This window comes from Telmatherina bonti, assembly GCF_933228915.1.
Source record: "Telmatherina bonti genome assembly, chromosome: 8".
Lineage (NCBI taxonomy): Eukaryota > Metazoa > Chordata > Actinopteri > Atheriniformes > Telmatherinidae > Telmatherina > Telmatherina bonti.
Genome location: NC_136626.1, coordinates 21837129 through 21861130, shown reverse-complemented (window position 1 = coordinate 21861130; position 24002 = coordinate 21837129). Strand labels below are relative to the sequence as shown.

Sequence of the window (24002 nt, the reverse complement as noted above, 5' to 3'; positions counted from 1 at the left end):
TATCCAATCCCACTTTTACTTCCTATTCTTATTATTACTTGTATCATTCCTAAGATATTAAGACTTATGAAACTAGATCATCTGGAGAGTTTACAAAGACATCCAGCACAAACTCAACCCTGAATCAATATAAGATTGGTGCAGACAGATCTGCTGGCTTTGGTGTGTGTCTATGTGTCTTCACAGCATGTTTATGGCTATGGAAATAAATCTATTCATTTTCTGTGTTTTTCAAAGTAATAAGTCATTCACATCCTCGTAAAACTGATTTTGTGTGGCTTGTAAACATGTTTTGATAGTGACAGTATAATTATGAATATAGCTGTGAGTGCCTACATTTTCCATCCGAATGCTTCCTTTCCTCAAGTCATTAGGGCTGTGACGACATGCTTTTGTCCCGATTCCATTCCATTCCGATTTTTTTGGTTGCTGATTCGATTTAAATTGCAATTCTCACAATTCTTCAATATTGCTGATTTTTGTAGATTAAAAACAAAACCAAAAATTAAAATTTTTTTCTTTGCTTGCCATTTTTCTTGATTTCAATTAGGAAAATAACAACAGAGTAGCCAGACCAACATTCTGCTGCTTAATGCCCAAGAAGACCAGTAAAAAGATCAATAAAAAGAACAAAAATTTTAGAGTGGATTAATTTTATTTATTTGAAAAAAAAAATCGATTTTTTTAACAAAAAAAAAAAAATCTATTTTAAAATTGTGAAGCAAAAAATCCAGATTTTCGATTGTTCAGTTTGATTTTCCCACCCCTAAAAGTCTCTTCTGCCCTTTGACCTTGTGCCAAGCTGCTGCCTGGCAGATATAAGCATGTCATGAGTATGAAGGCCACATCTAACCCTCCCTATGTTCTCTTACCAGAATCAGCTCCATCTCATCCTTGAACCAGCACATACAGAGCTGCTGGTGTATGCATCATGATGAGCTGACAATATCTAGCAACCCAACTAAACAAGCTTGTTTCTTAAACTTAAACGGACTTTATCAAAGTTTCTAAAACCACTGTTAGAGGAACTGCAAATCAAAACACGCTGAGACATTTTTCATCAATAGCAGAGTAGCTGAGAATCACATCTGCTTGGGATTTCAGTGTGGTGCTACATGTAGACAGTGGAACACAGAGTCAGAATTTTCAATACGCAATTAAACATCAAAGATAGCTTTTTACAGTTTAATTAAAAATATAAGAAGTTTAAAGTTCTGCATCAGCAGCTATCCGCCTGCTTTAGTTCCCAACATAAGCAGTAAATGTCTTAACTCTTTTGAAAAACAAGATGAGGATTTGTCACTGTGCCACATGAACACACCGCTCAGTCAACCAGTCATTTTATGTTCATGTCTGTGCTGGAATTCTAATGCAGGGAGGAAGACTGATCCCAGAATTTGCTTTAAGCATCCATTATGTTTCGTTTCATGCCATATGATGAATACAACTTCGCTTTCTATGTCAAGATTTTTGCTCTTACCTGAAACAAGTTCATGAAGGCTGTAACGGTAGTGGAGGTGATCATGGCCCTCAAACCTCTGTGGACCCTGGCACAGAGCCCGACACTCCGCATCAGCTTTAAAATATTCCACCAAAGCTTCTTCGAACAGAGCAACAGCTCCTTCATAGTCGCCTCTGTCATACAGTCTTACTGCCTCTGTGAAGGATCGCTGTGAGAGAAAAGACAGGCGCGATGATGGGATAGGAGAATCATGGCACAAGCATTTAGCACAGATAACATCCACAGAGTTCTGCTTATAAACTTGCAGTTGGTTCATAAAAGTTTTTACAAGCCCTCTGGTGAGCACCGATTTTTCATGCAGCAGCTTTGCAGTAAACAGTGGGAGGGGAGGGAAAGTTGGCCTGATTCGCAGCCAGAGAGAACAATCATAATAAATTCTTAAGAAGTACATAAGAGAACCTTCAGTGCACTTATTTAACGTCCTCGGAAGAAAAGAAGTCCCCACAAACAAAACCCAGGTATCTGTAAGACTGCAGAGAGGGAGGCAAAACATCCATCTGTAAATTTAACTTCTTGCAGAAAGAATGGGGAAGAACTCAAGTATGTTTCACTACAAGAGAGAAAGTCCAGAGAGAGAAACTGCAGGAGCCAGAACTCTTCAGCGTTCAGAGCTTCACCACAACAACCACTTAAAGGCCTCAATGAGTTTCCAGTTATTAAACTGTAAGGCCCATTAACGCACAGCCACTTACAGAGCAACAGGAGCTGACCTTTCCAACTTTCAGAAAACGTGAAATCACAGACCAGACATTTTGAGAACTCATTTAAAAAATGCATAAAAGGTCATAGATTACACAAAGGTCTTACAGATCAAGATTTTCTGTCTAACCTGGTGAGGCCGGGCTTCTCTGTCGACAAAATGGTCTTCATTGACTCCCTGGAGGGCTTTGTACTGCTCCAGGTCCTGGCCCATCTCCACGTGTTCTGGATTGGCCTGGAAGTAGGTATGGGCTGCAGCAGCTGCCTTTTCAGGCTGCTGCAACTAGAAAGAAACAAGCAGAGAGAAAAGAAAAGAAACAGAGATTTTATTAAAAGTAGACTGCCGCTGTGGGACTTAGTTCTTTTACACAACTGTTCCCAAAACTGAGGATTACAGGCACAAATTCACTTTCAAATCTGAGGAATCTGAATTAAAATGAAAAACTAGAACTTAAAGTTTGAACAGAAACAGATAGGAACTGTCTTTTTTTTTTTTTTTTTTTAACTGCCAAAAACTAATGAATTATCTTTAAACTTTCTTTTAAAGTAAGGCACACTATTAAAATAAACCCATGAAACTTTCCTTAACAGTGTTTTGGCAAGTCTTTCTAAATCGGCTTTAAACAACATATTAGAATTTTGGTTGGCCAGAACAGAGAAAAAGCAAGATTTAGGGAGGCTGTGCTGTTCCCATCCACATCCTGTTATTAAAAGAGAGCTGCCATCATTTCAGCTAATATGATAGATGAGTTCTTTGCAGTCTAAGCATATGGACTTAGTGGATGCTGTTAGTAACATCATGCAATATTCACCACAAGAATCTAATCTATGTCCTAAGAAATGTATGTAATTTAAACACACACAAGATTTACTGTTGATAGTTGGAGAGCACAAAAACAAGAGGAAGAGCTTCATTCATAGTTGTTACACATCAAATAACTTTATAAATGCTCTGGAAATATAAAGTTAATGGAAACAGCAGCTACTGAATAGCTTCATGGAGTTTGGTTCAAGCTTTGGGGGAGTTTTTGCCAGGTTTGAAAAGGAACTGAATTCTGATTGAGAAAAAAATGTTGTCACACATCATATATTCGGACCCTTTATGATCTGAGAGAATCAACATTATTGAGTAAAAACCTCAGTATCCATATGTTTGAAACCAACACAAGTAGTTAGGCTGCAGAGTGAATTTGTGACTGCATCTCACAAAAGAAATAATCTAAATATCTAAATACCTGAAACTGTTGCAGTAATAGTTAGCAGTCCTGATCATTACTTTATTACTCTTTGTAAGGGCTTTGAAGCCATGCTGACAGGCTGGACTTTGTGTGGGACTCATTAGCATGTTCATAGATCCCCACTCACTAAATGAAGAATGACCTGTGCAAGGTCCCTGCAAGGTTATGGCTATGGAGGATTTTTTTTTTCCAGGAGAAACTTAAAATTATGCAATTTTTACAGAAAAAAAAGGTGAGTTATTCGGGGGAACAAGAACCTCTTGAGGAGACTAATCTCGATCCTAATAAGACTAATCTTTTGATGTACATGCACATGTACATCCAGGCATATAGTCCTGTCACAGTAACAAATTTTGCCATGCAATTAATTGTCTCATTAATTAATGCAATAGATGATAATATTGTGCTAATTGATTATTATTGTGATTTTGAGACCATTTTCAACTAAAATAACAATTATGCCAAAATAATGCAAATACACCCTTTCAAAGATCAACATACTTAAAGTTGTGGAATTGCTGTTTGTAACATGTATGTTCATACTGGCTGTGAAATGTTTGCAACATTTTTGTCACCTTTTCAACGATATTAAAGGGCAGCATGGCTTTACCAACCACACTGTCTGAGTACACACTATGTTGCACTGTCCTGTTTGTATTTAATCTATCTGTTAAACACCCCAGTGATCAAGGACTGTCGGGAAGATGGAGATAGCCTGTTTGTTAAGGTCTTTTTTCCCAGCTGGGAAAACTGCTGTTGATGATTAGTTTTTAAGTGCAGTGGAAACTTGTTGTATTGCTGTGCTTAGTTAATATATCTTAAAACAAATGCGGCAAAAAGAAAATTATTGGGTCCTGCAAACTTATTGTGCACATTTTTTCTTATCATGCTATAAATTGACTTATTGCTTTTTGCGAGAGGCCTACGTGCATATACACATATAAAAGAAAAAAAAAACAAAGATGTGACTAGTTGGTAAGAATCTTGATTCCTTTTCATTCTTTCCAAAACAAAGACTTCAGTCAACCCTGTCAGATAAGATTGTTTTCCTGCTCAAGTTACAACATGAACACACTACAGGCACCAATTCCAACTCACCACAATCAACTCATCAAACAGTTTGCTTTTGCATTTTCCTGCATATCTAATGTTTAAGACATCAAGACTTTCTAAAATTGTTGTAAAAAATAACATTATGTGTTGTTTGACATTGACTTATCTGGGTAATAAGTGAAGAGAAGTGAGCAGAAAGAAGAGGGATATAAGAGGTAAATTGTAAGGAAATAAAAGACAGAACCAGTGAGGTGAAAGTAAAAACTACTGGGGACAGAGGCTGCTGTCTGTTGGAAATCTCCTGCAGACACATCTGACTGCATTTATTTAAACCCTTCTGCTTGCCAACAGGTGTAAACTTAAAGCAGATCCCAGTGTTTCACAATCTCTTTCCTGACAGTTGAGAAGATCACTTCTCGACACTTCTGCTCTGTGTTTGGCCGCTCAGCACTGACTATAAACATTACAAATCCTTTGCAATGTATTTCTGTGTCATTTCTGTGGGGCTCATTGATCAAATTCTCATGTTCATCACTGAAAGATTTGGGAAATCCCTGTTTTTCCAAAGGTGGAACGTTCTTTTCTGCAGATACATGACAGTACACACCCACATGCTGTTGATATGAAAACAATGTGCTTTGTATTTTCTGCAGGGAAACACGAACATGCTCCAGAAACTCTGCACAATGCATCATGAAAGATATACTGCTCTGATGGAAGAAGCAGAAAATCTTTCTTCCATAAACAGACCACTTCATTCTTAGGAATAATAGCACAGTTTGACAACATTGGATCTGTTTCATGTGGCAGAACAAGCAGCAAGAGAACAAAAGCCCAGCATGACATGCTTGATTAGCCCTAAAAGGCCAAAGGGCGAGGCGGCATTGAGAGCATTCCTGGCAGGATCACCTGTCTGGAGCCACCAGGAGGCACGCAGCATGACTGACCAGTCGCCTGGGAGGAGGAGAGCTAACATAACACAAAAGCTTAGAGGAACATTTTAGCTTCTCAAGTATATTTTTTCCTTTATATATTTTTATCAAGAATGAAATCAGAAATCATCTTCCAGGGGCTAAGAGATAGATAAGATGATAAAAATGTGTCTAATGGTTTAAAAGGATCCAAACCAAATATCATTACTGTGAATGATGCCTTAAAACTAAGTAACAAAACAGTCAACAGCACAAATTTCTAAAATATAGTTTCCTCTTAATGCACATTAATTTCAGCTACTTTTAGTACAAACATTTTAAAGCTAGCATGTTCTTTAATGCAAGAGTTTCGATACTCAGTTCTCTGAAAAGCAAGTGGACTGGATGTCTCAGATGTGAGAATCACACAAAACTGCAAAATGAAAGCAAAACAAGTTCAAACCATTTTGCTGGCAGTTGTGCGCACAGTTCTCAGGAAATTACACACTAATGCAGAGATAGACTGAAAGAAGTCTAAGTTGATCAAAAGGTTGTCTGGAACACTTGAGTGCACACTAGGACCTGGATTGCATTATAAACAGGTGAAATCAGTTTGTAAGAGGATGTATTTTTCCTCTGACTGAGGGCACGACCCTCAAACACACACATATTTATGACATTTTTTATGTCTCTGTCAGATAAGTCGGGTCAAGCATCATTTTATTATCATCTGTTTAGATAATCTGTCAACAGCAGACTCAACAGGAAAGACTACAGCGACTACCATGCAAGGAAAAGGTGAGGGTAAAGTTTGTGTGCACCAACTAATCTGATTTTATCTTCCATGGAAGGAATATGGAAGATACTCCAAAACACACCATATACAACTTTGGTTGACTTCTATGGACTGACATTTCTAATCTGACCAGGTGAAGTTCTGATAGTTTAAGATTGACCTCTTTTTTTTCCTTCAGACATCAAATTCTAAGAGTGAAAAATCTCTAAACATTGTGAAGTATTCTTTAACTGAACCATGAAATCTTCTCAAATGACTCACACTTGAAAATGGACCAGCAGTCACATTTACGACCAGTGTTACGTGGATGGATAAATCTTGCAGAATTTACAATACCAAGCTGTGAAAGTTCAGAGATCCAAGCATTGGGATTATGAATCAAGAAACACATGCACATATATCAAACTGAGCAAAGTGAGCCCATGAGAGTGACAGAGAATAAATCATCATAAGCTGAAGGTGAGACCGCCAGCTCACTAAATGTGTAATAGAAAACAGCCTAAAAATAGCCATGTGTATGGAGATCAAACTGACACCAGGGGATAAACGATTGTACACTGTGCTACAGCTCTTTATTATCAGCAAAAAAAGAGGCAAACAGCATGATTCCACATGAACCTGTACATTTTCCACTGAGAAATAATAGATTAAGTTCTGACTCTTTCAATCCAGCAACCTAACTGAGATGAAATCAACATACTTGATCTAACACAGTGTTTCTCACTTCTGGTCCTCAGGCCCCCCTGCCCTCCCTGTTTTAGTCATGATCCTCCTCCAAAGCACCTGAGTCAGATCATGGAACTTCCTCATCAAGTTCTTTGCAGCCTGTTAATGAGCCCTTTCTTTCATCCAGGTGTGTTAAAGTAGGGTTGCCTATAAAACATGCAGGGCAGGGGGCATGAGGACTGGAATTCAGAAACACTGATTTAATGGAACATATCATAGCTACCTTTTTCTCCAAAAGTACATCATATTGTTCATTACATAGATGCAGATTAAGATTAATCAGCATATCAACGTTTTATGTACGGTTTGGCTGGTTTATGGAAGAAAGTAGCATAAGATTGGATCTTCAACTGGCACTTGATGTTTTATTTATTTATTTATTTTTTTCTTTTTTTTTTTTTTGCAAAAGTGGCAGGTGCAGTTGTGCATAAATCTTCAAAAATCACATTGGAACTACAACAATTAGATAGTCTACACTAGACCCTTAGCTACAGACCTGTACTACTCACTGCCCTTCCAGGTCCAAGATGCACACTTGTTTGCTATATCAGTACATGCAATATCATTTCAACACATGGATGTGGACATTAAAGCACCACAATAATCACCTATAAAACTAAGCAAGACAAGTTATAAGTATATAAAAAAAGATTTGATGCTATATCAATAAGAACATTCATTTGTAGAGCCATAGATACTGTGGCACCTGCTCTGTAAAACATCAATAAAATCATTAATTTTAAAAATACAGCCTCAGGTTGTATTGTGATCCCACAATTTACTACAGATATATATCTATGTATCAGGGGTGTCCAACTCCGGTCCTTGTGAGCTACCATCCTGCAGGTTTTAGTGTTTTCCTGGTACAACACACTTTATTTAGAATGAAAAGGTTCTCAAACAGCTTATTGTCATCTTCTACACCTGCCTGTTAATGAGCCATTGATTTGGGTCAGGTGTGTCACAGCAGGGGAACACTAAAACCTGCAGGATGTTAGCTCAAGAGACCCCTGAATTATATAGTTAATGCTTTTTTGAGACATGTAAAAAGCTTATTATAGGTTTTTTTTTTGCTTCTGAATCAATATAAAACACACAACACAGCTTAACACCACTCCTTCTATTTTGCTGAAATAAAAAAGTGAACAGGTCCATTGGAGAGCTTTTTACATGATAAAAATAGCAATAGCGTGAGCGTTGATGCAAATCCACAATTTCACTCATGACAAACTTCCACTTTACAAGTCGCTTTGCTTCACATATACTGAACACTGTCAAGTTTGCAGATTTCATCTGCACTGTTGGTTTTGGCTTTGATATGGAAAATTTAAACTTACAACCACAAAAACTCTGCCATGAAAAGCAAATCTTTGAACACATGTAGAAATCCACATCTTGTACATTTTTCCTCAAGCAATTTCAGAGACGCACCTGCAGAGGTGAATGGCTGCTATAGTCTGAGGCCTCCGTTTGCCATCCTGCCAATCTGAGAGAAGAGTTCTTGATGTGGGTACATCGCCATGCCAAGTCAAACTCACATTAGCATGCTCCTCCAGGCCTCCTGCTTAATTCACAGATATGTAAACAGGTCTGAGCTGGTGCCATAGGAACAGTGATGATGTTGTGACAAAAAGCCCTTATCCCAATACCAGTCAAGCTACTTACACAAACCCAACAGCAGAAGTTACCTGACCATTACAAAAAAGAGAGAAGCTAGCAACAGCTCTGCACAGTTTAGTAGTCAAACCTGTGTTAAGTTGAACACCTGAGAAATGAGTTGTTGCAAAGATTTTATAAGCTTCCCCATAAGGCTGGAAACTTCTAGTGAATCAGACAGAAATGCACATTCAGGTTTGCTGGGGGCAAAAATACAGCTGCAATAAATCAAATCTTCACACGAGGTAAACGTCATAATCATGTACCAACAGGACAACATACCTAAGCAGTTCCAACAAATCTTCCCTACATGAAGGATCGCGAGGCTACAATCTGACTTTATTTTCTTACCTCATCCATAAAGTGTTAGTCAAGTGGATGTTCAATCTTTTCCATACTCTGCTGTCCCTGTCCTTATGAGCCTTTAAGTGCAAATATCTAAAAGATTCAGTCCAGTTTCAAACTAAAAACCAAACAAAAAAACCCCCCCCCAAAACATATAAAAATGGCACTACACAATGATTAAGTACTACTTATGGTTAAAAAGTAAATCTCATTGTGTCACACTTGATTTCAGTGAGACAGCAATGATTTCACCGTATTTAACTGTTGCAGTTGTGTGTAACTTAGATTAGGTTAGAAAAACAGTTCAAACTACTTAGGATTAGGAAAAGATCATGATTTGATTGAATTGCTGTCTTCAAAGTGTCTGAGTGTGATGATGGAGTGACACCAGGGGACACTGACGAATATTATCTGCTTTGGCTGAAAGACTTTCACATATGGCTGAGAAATAAGATGATGACACAAATTTCGGTTTTTCATCTAAATCCAATGTTGAGTCTTTTCTCTGGTGACTGATGTGGACCTGTCCTCTCAAAAAAACAAAACAAAAAAAAAACCAAAAACTTGACAGTCATGTGACAAGGTCACATGCAAATAGAAGGGAAACTAACATAAACATCTCATAATGACACAACCTTTATTTAAAGACTAATAATTTCACACAGTGGACCACTGTAGTTACTAAACATATTGCTGAGACTTAGTCAAGAAAGAGGGGTGTGTGTGCATGCATGTGTGGAGGGGATTTTCATGTGGTTTGTGTCATTTTTATAAGACTTTTTCTCAAATAGTGATGTAAAAAGGAAGGTTCAGTTTAGTGTGAGTGCTGCTACCACATACATAGATCACAATCTATCAGCCAAATAACTTATGCACACTAATAACTAATAAGCAGAATAATAAGGGGAAACAATAAGACAGGCTTTGACTGGGTTATTATCCTGTGCTCACATGAGACAAAATGCAGGTTTAACTGAAAATGAGTTTATTTCTTGTTCATGGCAGCTATTATCCACATGTCCAAACTGTGGCGAGACAGCTTTGAGTCCCACACAGTAAAAACTTCACCTCATAGCGGCTGTTCAGTAATTACAATCAGCCCCTGAATTCTTCAGCAAAGACGCCAGGAAAGACACTTTTAGAGTCACAGTACTACTATTCTCAGAACATTGTGACCTTCATTTTGAACATGATCCAGCAAGAACATCTGCGAGCGTGACAACGGCGCCCTTATACAGCCAATAATGTGTTTTAAGGCTAGCGACAGAGAGAAGTTGTGTCTGTTTCAGAAGGTCAGCCTGGTGCAGGAATGTACAGGAAGAACTGTCACATTGCAACAAACCTAAACATTACTGTAGCAGATGTGGATGAGTAGCGTCTGCAAATCACCACACAGAAACAAACAGGGAAGGGGGAAGGGGGGTGGCAACCAAAAGCCTCCCATCTATAATGTCTGTAATGTATCACACATGAAGTGTGTTCAAAACATTTCAGTCATCTGTAAGGAGCCCCCCTGTCTTTGTGCTGATCCAGGAAGTATTTTAAATGGGAACAAAATTTACTCTCTTGTAAACTCGGGGGCCCCAGCAAATTTACTTTCACAGAACAAATATTTGTGTGTGAGGTAGATGGTCCTAGGTTTGTTCTTTACCCAGTATTTATCCCCTCCAAACAAGCAAATATAGCACAAAGCATGTGATTGTGGTTTAACAGTAAATTTTAGGTGCAGTGTGTTTACGGTAGACCAAACAAAGTGAAAAGTAACAGCATCTATGACATAACACCAGGTGAACTTTATGATAAGAGAAGAAAAGAATGGAGGCCATGCAGAGTTCTTGGTAAAAATACGTTTTTCTGTGGTTTGAACCAGATTTAACGATAGTGCTGACTTTAAATTCAGAACTTTATTGGTTAAGTCTCAACATCATGACCAATTCATTGTGTCATCACTGGATGATCTAACTCTTAATGTCATTACCAAGTAAAAGTCTCGATGGAGAAGTTTGGATTTTGTCAAAAGGAAGATATGTTTTATTTATTTTCTATCAGCTATATAATTCAGCAGTGTCAGATTTTCACATGAAATGTGACAAATGTTACAAATTACAAGTTAACTATAGCTTTAATAGAAATCCACTAAATCAAATGTTTTGGCTTCAACCTACTTTGAACTGTTTCAAATCCAACTTTTGTTTTCATGACGAGCTGATATACACTCTAACATAATAGTCATCTGCTTCATTCACAGGATGTTCATAAAGGCAGTCGTTTTGATAAATTATTAAATGGATTACAAATCAGGGAAAAGGAATAAATGTTTCCCAAAGCCACCGTAATAATAGTACATGATGACTGTAATCTGTGTTAGTATGGAGCTTTGTGCTTTCCACTTTCATAGTTCTCATATTCTTGTATAAAAAACTGGACGAATAATGGGCCCATGAAAATGGTTTTTAGCTGTAAATTATGCAAAGATCCAACATTAGAGATTCCCAAAATGTAAAAAATGTGCTTAAGAAGCACACTTTAAATCGATAACATGTTTTAAGTTCCTAAATAAAAGCAAAAAACTATTATTATGAGTGTGTGCTACTGTCCAGTTGAAATGATAACTGAACACTGAGGGTTTTAATGAAATGTAGCTTTAATGTGTTTTTGGTGACTGAGTTCAGTTTTTGGCATTATTTTCTAATGATTCACACAACAAACATTTTGAAACTGATTAAATATTACAAATCACAAAAACATTCTTTATTACGTGTAGTTCTTGAATCTATTAAAGATGTTAAACATGATCCAGCCAACGTCTGGCTGGATCATGTTGCATCCATCTCTGAGGGGCAACACCCCTCACGATTTTCTTTTCAATTTGTTTAACCCACTGATTTATTTAACTATTGTTTTCATGCGCATGATTGAAATATACTAGTTTAAGGCTTGATCTTGAATATAAGGACCTTATTGGAAAGTTGATCATGACAAACCAATAAATGGGAACAAGACTTTGGGTTAGCAACTGAAATAAAGCTTCATTGTGTCTGTGAAAGTTGTTGCAGCTATGATGGAACAGTGCACTGGCACAAACGACTGGCAACAGGAACACACATTTGAAAAGCTTTTCTAAATGGCTGATTAACTTCCCATGAGGCAAACACCCCACTTCCTCCTCCTCTGGATCATTTCAAAGGCACTCAGTGACCACTTTGATTGATGATTCAAGGAATTCAGAAATTCCTGGAAGTCTGAAAAACTATGTCTGTTTTTTAAATGTTTGAACTGAAGACCCCCCCCCCCCATTAAAAACAATATGTCTGTACTGTTATCCAACCAAGGATGTGATAGGATATGATAGTCAAAATCAGGATTAAACATTTTCTTTAACATACAGTTAATATGAGCACAAGAGCAAATATCAGGAGTCAGAGAGAGCTTTTGATTGGTGTGTGATACTAATTTGGAGGATAAACATTGCAACTCCTACAAAGTAACCTCTCAATCATGCATGCTTTCGTCTCATTTAATAAAGTGTAGCTTTCATGGACAAGTAACTGCTCTAGCAAACACTCGCAACCCATATAATATCCTTACTGTACCCTGAAGCTGTAAGTCCATCGCTTCATGATCTCAGCTAAGCAAACCAGACAAGGGTTTGTTTACCCACTACTGATAATTCAAATAACCCTTTAACACATGATCTCAAATGTAACTCATAACTTTTTCCGAACAAGTCAGGAAACCAGCTAGCCAGACAAGGTGTACATTACATGCAACATGGCTAACACATTAAGCACATGCTGTGGTGGAAAAAAAAAGTAAGTGATGTCATTGGTTAAAGTTGCCTTCTTTGATGTGTTGCCTCCCTCTCTTCACCGCTCTGTCCATTACACCACCCCTGTGCTGCTCACCGGTCTGTTCCTGCTGACAGCTCTTCACACTGACCTCTTTCTACAAGTCCTGGGCCACAACATGTTCGCCTATAAGGTCACGTCAAAGGAATTCTTCAGAAAAACCTCACCGCCATCGCGATTATAAAGCCTCTTTCATTACAAATGTGAAGACATGGGAGGCAAGATGAGCTGGTAAAATGGCCCTCACTTCTTCCTTCAGGTGCCAAACTCTGCCCACATGACAGCATGTTTTATGGAAAGCTGTGGTAGAATAATAATGCCACTATTCACAGAAGCAAATGTGGACTGTGGCTCCAGCTTTGCGTATGGAAACTGCTGGCTTTGATTAGGGGGGAAAACGAGCGGTCGCACTTGACCAAAGAGAGTGCAGAATGTGAAACAGACACTCATGATCCAGAATGAATACCAAAACACAGATTGAGCTCATGGATTCAACCACGTTAAACTGTGGTGGTTGTTTGTACATCCAGCCAGGTCTGCTTGTTGGTGACATCATCCAACCATAGAAGAAATTGACTGTTCCCATTATACTCCCTATCTTCACTGGCTTCGCATTTAAGCTTGGTGGGAGTTCAGACTACACAAGCCTCCCCTCAAAGCTATCCTGAGACCACCTAACACCACTTCAGCTACTGTATCCTTCAAGAACCATCAAACTTTTTCCCATGTCCAACCTCGCTTCCTGGGCTGCTTCAGAACACACAGTGCCAGCTTTGTTTGGAGACCTAACAAAAACCCACAAGGTGTGTACATTTAAAGCAGGGCAGACAGGGTGGAAAAATCACATATAATGTCTTCCTCCTCCCATGCACGCCATTTTCATGCCCTCCTTAAACACCTTACTCGCGTTCCCTGTTCCCTGAAATACAGCAACACACATTCCTCTCTCTCTCAGGAACGTCTAAAAACAGACCTAGTCAGCCAACATCTTTTTTTTTTTTTTTAATGCTACAATCTTCTGATCTCACACCCCATCAGTTTCCATTCACATAAAGGTGCCTTTTTCTAGACTGGAAAATTCTGACTGGTCCCAGAAATGTGAAAAACAGCAGTGTTTTGTCTGTCACTTTGCCTTTGGTTAAGGTTGGGAAGTGTATATCAAAGGTGTGTAAAGAGTGGAATGGGAGCACATGCAGGGGATTTAATAGATACTACCTGCCAGGCTTTTTCCATGTTGCACCATATTAAATAAAAACATGTGGAAGCAGTTTCCCTGCCAACAAAAAAGGATGACAAATATATGCCATATTTATGTGGAGTTCAGGTATTTGTCTAAAAGCAACATAAAAAAATTACATAAAGTAAAATAAATTAAACGAAAACTAAAGACAACTGAAGGCTTCAGAAATGTGATTCTCAGCACATTAGAACTGTTTTTAAAGGTTAGATGGTAAAAATAAAGCCAGCAGCTGGTTAGCACAGCTGCAACTGTGAACTTGTAATGTTATAAAGTTGTTTGAGTTAATGTTCTTAACAATTCATGGTGCTTATTTGATAAATGCACAATAAGTAATAAATGCACAATAAGGAAAAATCATAAAAGTTATTCTAACATGCCACTTTTGAAAAATATAAATGGCCATTTTATTGTATGCAAATTCTTCATATTCACTTCTTTAATTGTTGTGTCCAAGTTAGGGCTGTAACCTTATAGGCCAGGGTTACTCAAGAGTCCTACAAGAGCTGTTCAGCAGATTTTCCATGTAACCCTGCTGCAACACACTAAAAAAAATGAGTAATTATGCAGAACTTTATAGACTGTTAGAGCCATTATTTAGACTCAAGTGTGTTGTAGCACAAATATATGAAAAACCTGCTGGATTGCAGCTCTTGTAGGACTGGAATGAGTAACCCAGGTCTACAGGCTGCTAGGGACCAGCCATGATGCACTGAACTACTCCATGCCCGCTTTAGTCTCTGTGTAACTATATGACATTATTACTGTCATTAATTTGTCTTTTCTTTCTCAGCAGGTATCTCTGGTATAGAGTTATGGTGGTTTTTCCTTTCCATTGCCACCCCGTGTCTGATCAGGACTGAGGATTGACTCAAAGTGAATATTCAATGCAATCTGATGGTTTATTTAACAAGTACTTAAAAAAGGGATTTTATGAACACAATTATTTCAGTTTTTTCTACAAGTATTATAATGATATGATCTACTACTGTGGATTATGTAATTATATATATTGAATTGTGACTACATTACAGTGAAGTGGATTATAATTTGATTAACCATTTTAGAGAGGAAAACCTGAGAGCAAAACACTGAAAAGATTGAGCATTTTTTACTCGTTTTTTTTTTTTTTTTTTTTTTTTTTTTACCAGTAAAAGCTTCTGAGATGAGGGGATTTCCTTTCGGAGATGAAGATTACAAGAAGAAGCTCGTTTAAAGGCAGCATTTACAGTCCTGCGCTCGGACACAAGGTCAAAGGTGAGTCTCATATGAATGTGGGCTTACTTAGCTGTTCCACTTCAACTATAAAGGCATCCGCCTGGGAAAAAAAAAAAAGCAAAGCAGAGCATGACGTGTAGTGTAAGGGTTAAATCTTGAGTACACAAATTTGTGACTGTCAACAAGAGCATCTGGAAGAAAAGCACAAAGGAATATATATACTTAGTAAAATTGTGTGTATGTGGTGATTACATAGACTGTGTATAAAAAGATGGACCGAGTCTCCAAGATGTCATCCATAGTTTTCTGAAGAGCTGAATTGAAGCTTGGTGGGTGGTTCCTACTATCGCCATCTTGGCAGGGGCATGCGCGTCGTCTCGCCCAGAAAATACAAATATAGGGGGGCTGTGAGCGTGGGGGTGGATGACTGACATCGAGGCGAACTGCAAGTTGCCTGTAGCTACGAGCTAACTGAGCTAACCCGGAGCTGACAGGAGCAAACCAGCTAACGGAGGTAAGCGGGCTAAAGCTAAGTCAGGTTCATAACCAGCTAAAAACTGCGGTTGTTCTATGTTCTTTTTAATTGAAGCGGGAGATCGGGTGCCTGTCAATCAAAAGGACACGCCTCTAAATATGCCAAATTTTGAGATTAAATTTCTTTTAAATGGGCTAGTTAGAAAAAAATTCACTCCTCCCACAGTTGTCATGAAGGTAAACCTGACCTATTAAACCGAAAATGGGCTTTTTTACCAGGCTGTAAACATGTTTATTTCTGCCGTGAAGTTGGCCTTTTTAACATGGGAGTCTATGGGGATTTGCTCTGTTTTGGAGCCAGCCCCTAGTGGATGAAGGGGGATTTACAGTTTGATGCACTTCCGCATAGGCTTCACTTTTAACCACCAGAGGTTGCCACTTAGGTGATAAGCGGAAAGGAGGTGAGAGGCTAAAAGATGTCAGAGCGTCAGTGATGGATGTGAAAATCCTGCTGGAAACTATTAAAAGCTATCAAACACATGCACTTTATATGAGGCACAACTACATAAGCTGCTTGTTTTGTGTGGATTTGCATTTAAAATTAACTTTCCATGTCACTAAAAAATGTTTCATCATCATTGATGAAATTGAGTCAGCTGCCATGACTCATCCATGAAAGTCATATTTATCAGCTCTATGTCAGCAGAAATTCCCACTTGTTGAAGTATGAAGGATTCAAGTGCCCTGAAGGAGCATTTCCTGGTTGAAACTTCAAAAAAGCTTCATCTTAAATGTCTGAGTAGCAACAGAGCCATCTTTTTCTGAGTGTTAAATCAAATAGTGACAGAGTAATTCTTTCCAATGTCTCCTCAGAAAATTAACCCATCAATCACACCACCAACCTGTTGGCTTTTAAAAATGAGAAATTCCATGTACTTCAGACAACAATATGGAAAGACATGGTATGAAAGTAGCAAAAACAACTGAGTCAGAAAGAATGCGTTTCCTTTAGTTTCTTTCTAAAGCAGCTGATAGATTGCAAGCTGAGACCAAAACACACATATCAACAGTCTGCAATCAAAGAATTAAACAGAAACATCTCAGAAAGAGTTTCTCAGAAAAACTGACGTTACACTGGGTCCCATTACCCAAAACAACAAAGCCCACCTTCCCGTGTGGGAAGGTAGTTTCTTTCCTCCCATTACCTCCCCTGGAGTTACACAATCAAGCTCCCCTGCAGAGACCACCACTGGAGAGGATGCATCTGGATACAGGAGATGTTCCCTACGGGGGTTGAACTGTTGGGGTTTACGGGGTGAGAAGGGGGAGAGAAGCTTATTGAGTTCAACTGTGCAAAGATGAGGCAGCCACTCCGGTTACAGAAACACAAGATGTGAGGTTTTTTTTTTCCTTCTGAAGGTGAGAGGTAACCTTGTGGTATCTGGTCTTACTTATTATTATGCTCACCTGTTTTCTACATCAAACCAATGATACCTGTTGTTTATGTTTAAACCAGTTTTTATCAGAATCACAATCAATCCCTTCACCCATGAAGCTGGTAGCATGAATCAACCCTCTTGCCTTCTTGCTCAGGTGGTGAACAGATCAAAGTTGGTTTCAGAGAAAGCTTTGTAGCTTCTCGTTTATCTGAAACAATGATGGGAGACTTTTAGGGAGGCCATGTGTAATGGAGAAAAAGAAAAACAACACAAAAAAGATCTGTGTCAGATAAGTTGATAAATTATGCGGAATTTACGAGTATAATAAATTAAAGCTGAATAAAATAGTTATTAATATGAATCACAGCTTTCTATGTGTTTGATACAAATTCCACTAACAAGTTGGGACTGATTGTGGAGGGAATAAATTCTTGACATATGTGGAAACCAAAACTAATAACTCAGAAGTACTTTGAAGTATTAAAACATCCTCCAAAAGACTGCTTACACGTAGAGCAATAGGTCAAGTTTATTATTAGAGTGCATCCAAGCAACAAAAGTACCCTCCACAACTAATGAGAAAATGCATAAAGAAATCTTCAGAGAAAGTGTTGGTAGAAAAACACTGACACAAAAACATTTTTGTCAGCATGGAACTTCTTGCCTCCTGAATGGAGTTCTTTTTTTTTTAAAAAAAAGGATCAAGCCCAGCAGCCTCATCGGGGGTCCGCACACAGCAGTTTTTCATCTGTTTCTACACATGTTTGAAGATTAGTGTGTGGATACATGTACAAAAAAAAAAAAAAAAAGTTGAGAATGTATTTGCACGTGTCAGAGGCCAAACCTGTCAGCTGGTGTGTGAAGTTGTGGCTGTAACTCTTCTGAAAGAATTCATAAACATACGCTGACACGAGACAGCTTTCTTACCACAGAGGGGCTGATTAGAGACCCGTTTCCTGTGTGAGCAGCAAAGGGAAAAGTGTGTCAATGGAAACAATTGGGGTGATCTAAATGTTGAGAGATTTTCTATTTGCTGCTGTACATCAAAGAACCTTCAGAGCAGCATGATGCTTTGCGGTCATTTCAAAGCAACGCTGCAGGAATTTCAGGATCAGGGAGGAGAGTTGGAGGACTTTAAGGACATTTAAATGAAAGCAGATTGTTCAAGCACCTTGTTTCATGGTAGAAAATTCTAATTTATTTGAAAAATATGATTTAAGGGATTGTTGAAATTGGCAGTAAAGAAAAGTAAAGATTCTAAGCAAAGTGGAGGAAAGTGTTCATTATGACAGAGTAAAGCCTGAGTGAATGAGTTGGGAGTCAAAGAATTTGTCTTTCTGGGTTTTATTATAAAAAAAAAAAATTGACTATACTTGCTTATACCTTTGTTTTTGTTGGAGCTCCAGGCTATACTAGCTGCTGTTAGGTATTCAGTCTTCTTTATCCAACTTCAGAGAAATGTTAAATTTGGGTACTTTCTTTCAACTGATCACTGACTTTTTGTACTGTCTTCTTGACTACTGCGTTTCACCACTTTCATGTAACAGTTATGGTTCTCTCCAAAGCCACTGACTAATTTAAAACATGTGTCAGCTGGACTCATTACTGGGAAAAACAAACAAACAAAAAACACATTGTCATATCACCTCTAGTACTTGCTTTTAGTTTTTATTTTTTAAATGACTGACCTGGTATCTTCCTCCCAACCAGTGAAATGAACATTCATTCATTCATTCATTTTCCGAACCGCTTATTCCAATTCAGGGTCGCGGGGAGCCTATCCCAGCTGGCTTTGGGCGACAGGCAGGGTACACCCTGGACAGCTCGCCAGTCTATTGCAGGGCCACACAGAGAGACGAACAACCACTCACGCTCACTCCCAATTAACCTATCATGCATGTGTTTTGGATGGTGGGAGGAAGCCAGAATACCTGGAGAGAACCCACGCATACATGGGGAGAACATGCAAACTCCACACAGAAAGGCCACTGACCAAACCAGCCAAGGATTGAACCAGCAACCTTCTTGCTGTGAGGCCACAGTGCTAACCACTGCGCCACCGTGCAGCCCCAGTGAAATGAACAGATAAGTGCAATCTTACTTAACTTTTCTCATGATCTATTTGTTTACTGCTGTCCTTAAATTTTGTTTATATTTGAAATTGTTTTTGATTAGCCTTTTCTATTAAGTAAGCTGAGGCAAAGCACTCGATACTAAATATATTTTCCACCCCAACTGTTACATTTCTTATAGATATCTCGAGAAAGATAGCTAGCCATCTAACTAACTAACTAACTAACTAACTAGCTATCTAGCTAGCTAACTAACTAACTAACTAACTAACTAGATAGATAGATAGATAGATAGATAGATAGATAGATAGATAGATAGATAGATAGATAGATAGATAGATAGATCCATCCATCAAGAAGGAATTTTAGAAAAACAGACATTAAAAAGTGTACAAGAAGATAGGAGAAAGGAAGAGCGAGCAACGGATGATGGTGTGGCTTATTCTCACATGTTTCATGGAACAGGACAGTTTGGCTTCACTTGGGAAGCTACAATCCATCGAAGTGTTGGCAAACACATTTGAAAAGAAAAGAAAACAAAGATGGTTCTAAACGGCATACAGAAACATTTTCATTGCACTAAACATAATGTAAGCTTGTTTTTAGTCTAACTCAAGATAATTGTGGACCACCCACAGAGGGATAGGAGTAAATCTCTTTACAGGCTTCTGGACAGATTTGTGCAGTCTTAACAAACATGGCGTTTCACTGTTGAGGCTGTCGCATAACACAGATCCAATATTCTTGACACACAGCATGCTAAAGAGCCTTCAGAATAACAGAAGCTAAGACACACAAACACAAAAACTTGTAAATCACATGACAAGGTATTTGCCTGGGTCATATTAGATCTGGGGGATATTCTTCATATAAACCTAGCATAAAAAGTAAGAACATATGTGTTAGGTAACATGTTCTTACTCGTGTAACATGTTCTCACCTCAGCATGCCACGGTTTATCAGACACTACCTCCAGAATTTGAGAGTGGAGAAGATAAAAAGCCATGTGTGCAGTCTAAACCTCACCTTCATGAACACCAATGGGATCAGTTTGGACATGCTATTCTTGCTGAAGAGGCTGATACAACTACATTGGAGGAATTGTGGCCAAACTAATAACCATGAGGAGGAGGTGCCAGGCTGTTGTGGTACTGCCTGTTTCTTCCACATGCTACTGACGTTCCTGTTAAATTAATGAATACTTTAATTTCCAATATGTCTTGTTTCTTTAGACTTCAATCATCCAATCCAGTAAACAACATCAAATACGAGTCAATTGCAGAATAACTGTTTGGCCTTGTCAGAGAGAAGTTTACAACCCAGGTAAATATCTGCTGGATAGTGAGTTGATTGAATGTGGCACAAACGAGGGCAGCATTTCACAAGAGCAAGTTTGTGCCTGTCAATATCTATTACATCTCTCTCTTGACAGTTAAATCTTCTGCACTGGCAGGCGTTATGCCCTCATCCTTTCCCCATTGATGGAGCTGGACAGGGTCCAGGTCAGGGGTCGTGTGGGTGGCTGTGTGATGACCCAGTGGACAGACATTGCTGAAATGAGCATGCCTCACATTCTCAAGCAGTGACGGAGGAATTCAGATGAAAAACATTGTGCAGGAGGCAACTACAGCCCATCAAAATTTAAGAGTAGCTCTTTGTGTCAGTCCACAGAGCTTTGTGGTCAGCAATTCAACTAAAACGAATAGGACTCAGAATTTGTTGAGTGAACAGAACACATTTACAAACAAATGAAAAATAGAGTAAAAAAAAATCAAAATCTTTAAAGCAAGATACTCAAAGTACTTGTGTAAAATTTGAAGTTTTAATTTAATTCAAACTACTGGCAGGAAAGATGGTTCTGACTTCTGATGCAACAGGCTTGAAATTCCACTTTGTTTTCGAGTGAAATAAAATCAACACCATACTTATTACTCCATATCCCAAAGCTAAAGATCTTAAACACAGATAAGATGACTGATAACACTGACGGTTGTGCCAATGATATGAAATTATATGAATCATTTATTCTTCTAAGCGGGTGCAGCTGAAGTGTTGTGAAATATTTGCCAGAAGATGTTTGTGATCTGTCCCATGAATTTACTGGTAGAGGTGAGTGAGGCAATAAGCACCACAATAATCTGAACGTGAAGCCTGGCAAGCCAGACTCATTAAAGATCACAGACAACTCTGGGGACTGACTTGCATTAACCCATTTCTTTTGGTGGGACCAAGTGGCAGCCTGTGGTGGTAAAAAGTGAAGCCTATGCAGAAGTGCATAAAACTGCAGTTCCCCCTTCATCAACTAGGGACTGGCTGCAAAACAGAGCAAATCCCCATAGACTCCCATGTTAAAAAGGCCAACTTCGCGGCAGAAATAAACATGTTTACAGCCTGGTTCAAAAATCCATTTTCGATTTATAGGTCAGGTTTACCTTCATGACAACTGTGGGTGGAGTGAATTTTTTTCTAACTTGCCTGTTTAAAAGTAATTTAATCTCGAAGTTCGGCATATTTAGGGGGGTGTCCTTTTGATTGACAGGTACCAATCTCCTGCTTCAAGTCAGAAGAACGTAGAACAACGTGACTTAGCTTTAGCCCGCTTACCTCCGTTAGGTGGTTATCTCCGGGTTAGCACGGTTAGCTTTTAGCTACAGAAAGCTCAGAGTTTGCTCGATGTCAATCATCCACCATGACGCTCACAGCCCCCCTCTCAGCTCCACCTCTTTGCCTATATTTGCATTTTCTGGGTGAGATGACACGCATGACGCTGCCAAGATGGCGATGGTAGGAACCGCCCACTGAGCTTCAATTCAGCTCTTTAGAAATCTATGGGTGACGTTATGGAGGCTACGTCCGTCTCTTTATATACAGTGTATGGGTGGGACAAACAAGAGCGGAGTAAACCAATCAGAAAAAGGGCGGATGTGACGTCAGGAGAGCGGCAGCCTACAATGTCTGTAAGTGCTCAGTAGAGCGAACACAACAGAAGAAAATAAATATGGCGTGCAGTACAGAAGACCTGTGTCGTTTTTGTTGTAAAAACCTGAGGCTACATTGTGTTATTGGCAATCTGTGTTGCTTTTTGAACCTTGCATTTACAGCAAAAAGAAACAAACTCCCGCTACGTCCGTGCGCCATCTTGAATGTTTTGAAGAATACGTGGTGATGCAAGGCAAGAGGCAAGAGTCTCCTCAGATCAACCAATCACAGTGGTTGGTTTGTATAAGACCGATGCAAATCTCCGTGAAGGGGAGGGACTCCAGACTGAGTCGCTCTATATTAAGTATAAAGAGCACTCCAGTCTGGTGTGTGGCTTGTTAAAAATTAATCCAAAGATTGGAATTACTCTGAATCTTAGCTGGTAATAACTTCATTTTTTAAACTGAATGTAGCTGCATTTAATCCCCTCAAGAAGCAGTTCAGTTGGAGGCAAAAATCTGACAGAAAAAATGCATCAAATAAAAGTTGCAGGGAGAGGAATTAACTTTCGATTAAATAAAAGTCACCTTTCATCACAATTTTGATAAAAGGTGGCAAATAAAAATGTTTTTAACCTTGATTCTAATCAGTTTCAAAATACCTGAAGTTTTCTGGGAGTTTGTTCCTCATGTGAGGAGCATTAAAACCAAACACTGCTTCTCCATGTTTAGTTCTGACTCTGGGAACAGAAAGCAGATTTGACCCTGATGACCTGACCTGAGGGATCTGGTTGGTTCATGACAAGCTAGGGCTGGGCGATATGTCTAAAATTTCATATTCCGATGTAGCTCATTTTATATCCCCATAACGATATACATAACAATATAACATTTTTTGTGAAATTTTGTGTCAGTCTTCAGTTATTTGTCAGACGTGCTTGGTGATGGCAGCAGCGATCTATTCCATCTGGGGGAACTATGGTCGTTTCACGGGTAAACGCCTGTTGCAGCGCTTGTGTCTGGAGTTTTTCATGAGCGCTTTCATCGCCACTTGACGCTGCTTTTGTGGCTTTTGCTCGTTGACCATGTTCTTTATTCTGTATTATTTATCCTGATTCTTGTGCAGTTGATAAAATGTGTTTGTTGTGTCGGAGTCCGTTGTCTGGACTGTGAGCTCATCTGTGGTCGGTTCCATGTGGGTCTTTTCATATCCAAACCGCATCCAATGTGACAGAAATTTACCCTCTTTTATGAACAAGCTCATCAGTTTTGGTTGGCTGGTCATCTTTTAGTCAATTATCCTGCTCTGAAACACATCTGCTACCATCTTTCTCCATATTTGTTTTATATTGCAGCGTGCATGCCGTAAAGCAGATCTTGATGTAAAATACTGCAGTAAAGCACCTTATCCTGGCGTAAATGATAGACTCATATGAAATTATGACATTTTCTATCATCCAAATGATATATAATCGTCATATCGACCAGCCCTATAACAAACCAGAAGATCCTGAATGTAGTTTAATCCTAAACCGTTCAGTGCTTTATAAACCAACAGCAGGGTTTTAAAAAGGGAAAATCTAATTACAGAACAGCTTTTGCCTTAGATTTGGTGTCCTAAAATCTAACAAAACCATGTCATTGTTCTTCTGCTGACATGGCATATCTATCTTCTTTATCAGCTGGATTGTATCAAGTTCTGTACAGGTGTTAATAATCCCCTGATCATTCCAGTTCATTTAATTGGTAAACATCAGATAAGCTAAGAACATTATCACTTGGCAGCATGCTTGAAACCATAAACACAGACATGTCTGGAACATCTGACTTTTTCAAGGTTGGGAACGTTA

At 38.8% G+C, this 24002-nt stretch overlaps 1 protein-coding gene across 2 annotated transcripts in view; it reads right to left on the bottom strand.

Moving 5' to 3' along the window:
- The window catches only part of p3h2 (prolyl 3-hydroxylase 2), a 55154-nt gene that overhangs the window by 12016 nt on the left and 19136 nt on the right, over positions 1 to 24002 (bottom strand). The window contains exons 2-4 of one of the 2 annotated variants that reach the window (XM_079244667.1): positions 5422 to 5481; positions 2352 to 2504; positions 1481 to 1670 (exon numbers count right to left, since the gene is read on the bottom strand). In XM_079244667.1, the coding sequence (XP_079100793.1) occupies positions 1481 to 1670; positions 2352 to 2504; positions 5422 to 5481 (403 nt within the window). The remainder of the gene's footprint in view (positions 1 to 1480; positions 1671 to 2351; positions 2505 to 5421; positions 5482 to 24002) is intronic. The other variant, XM_079244668.1, reaches the window with a different exon arrangement.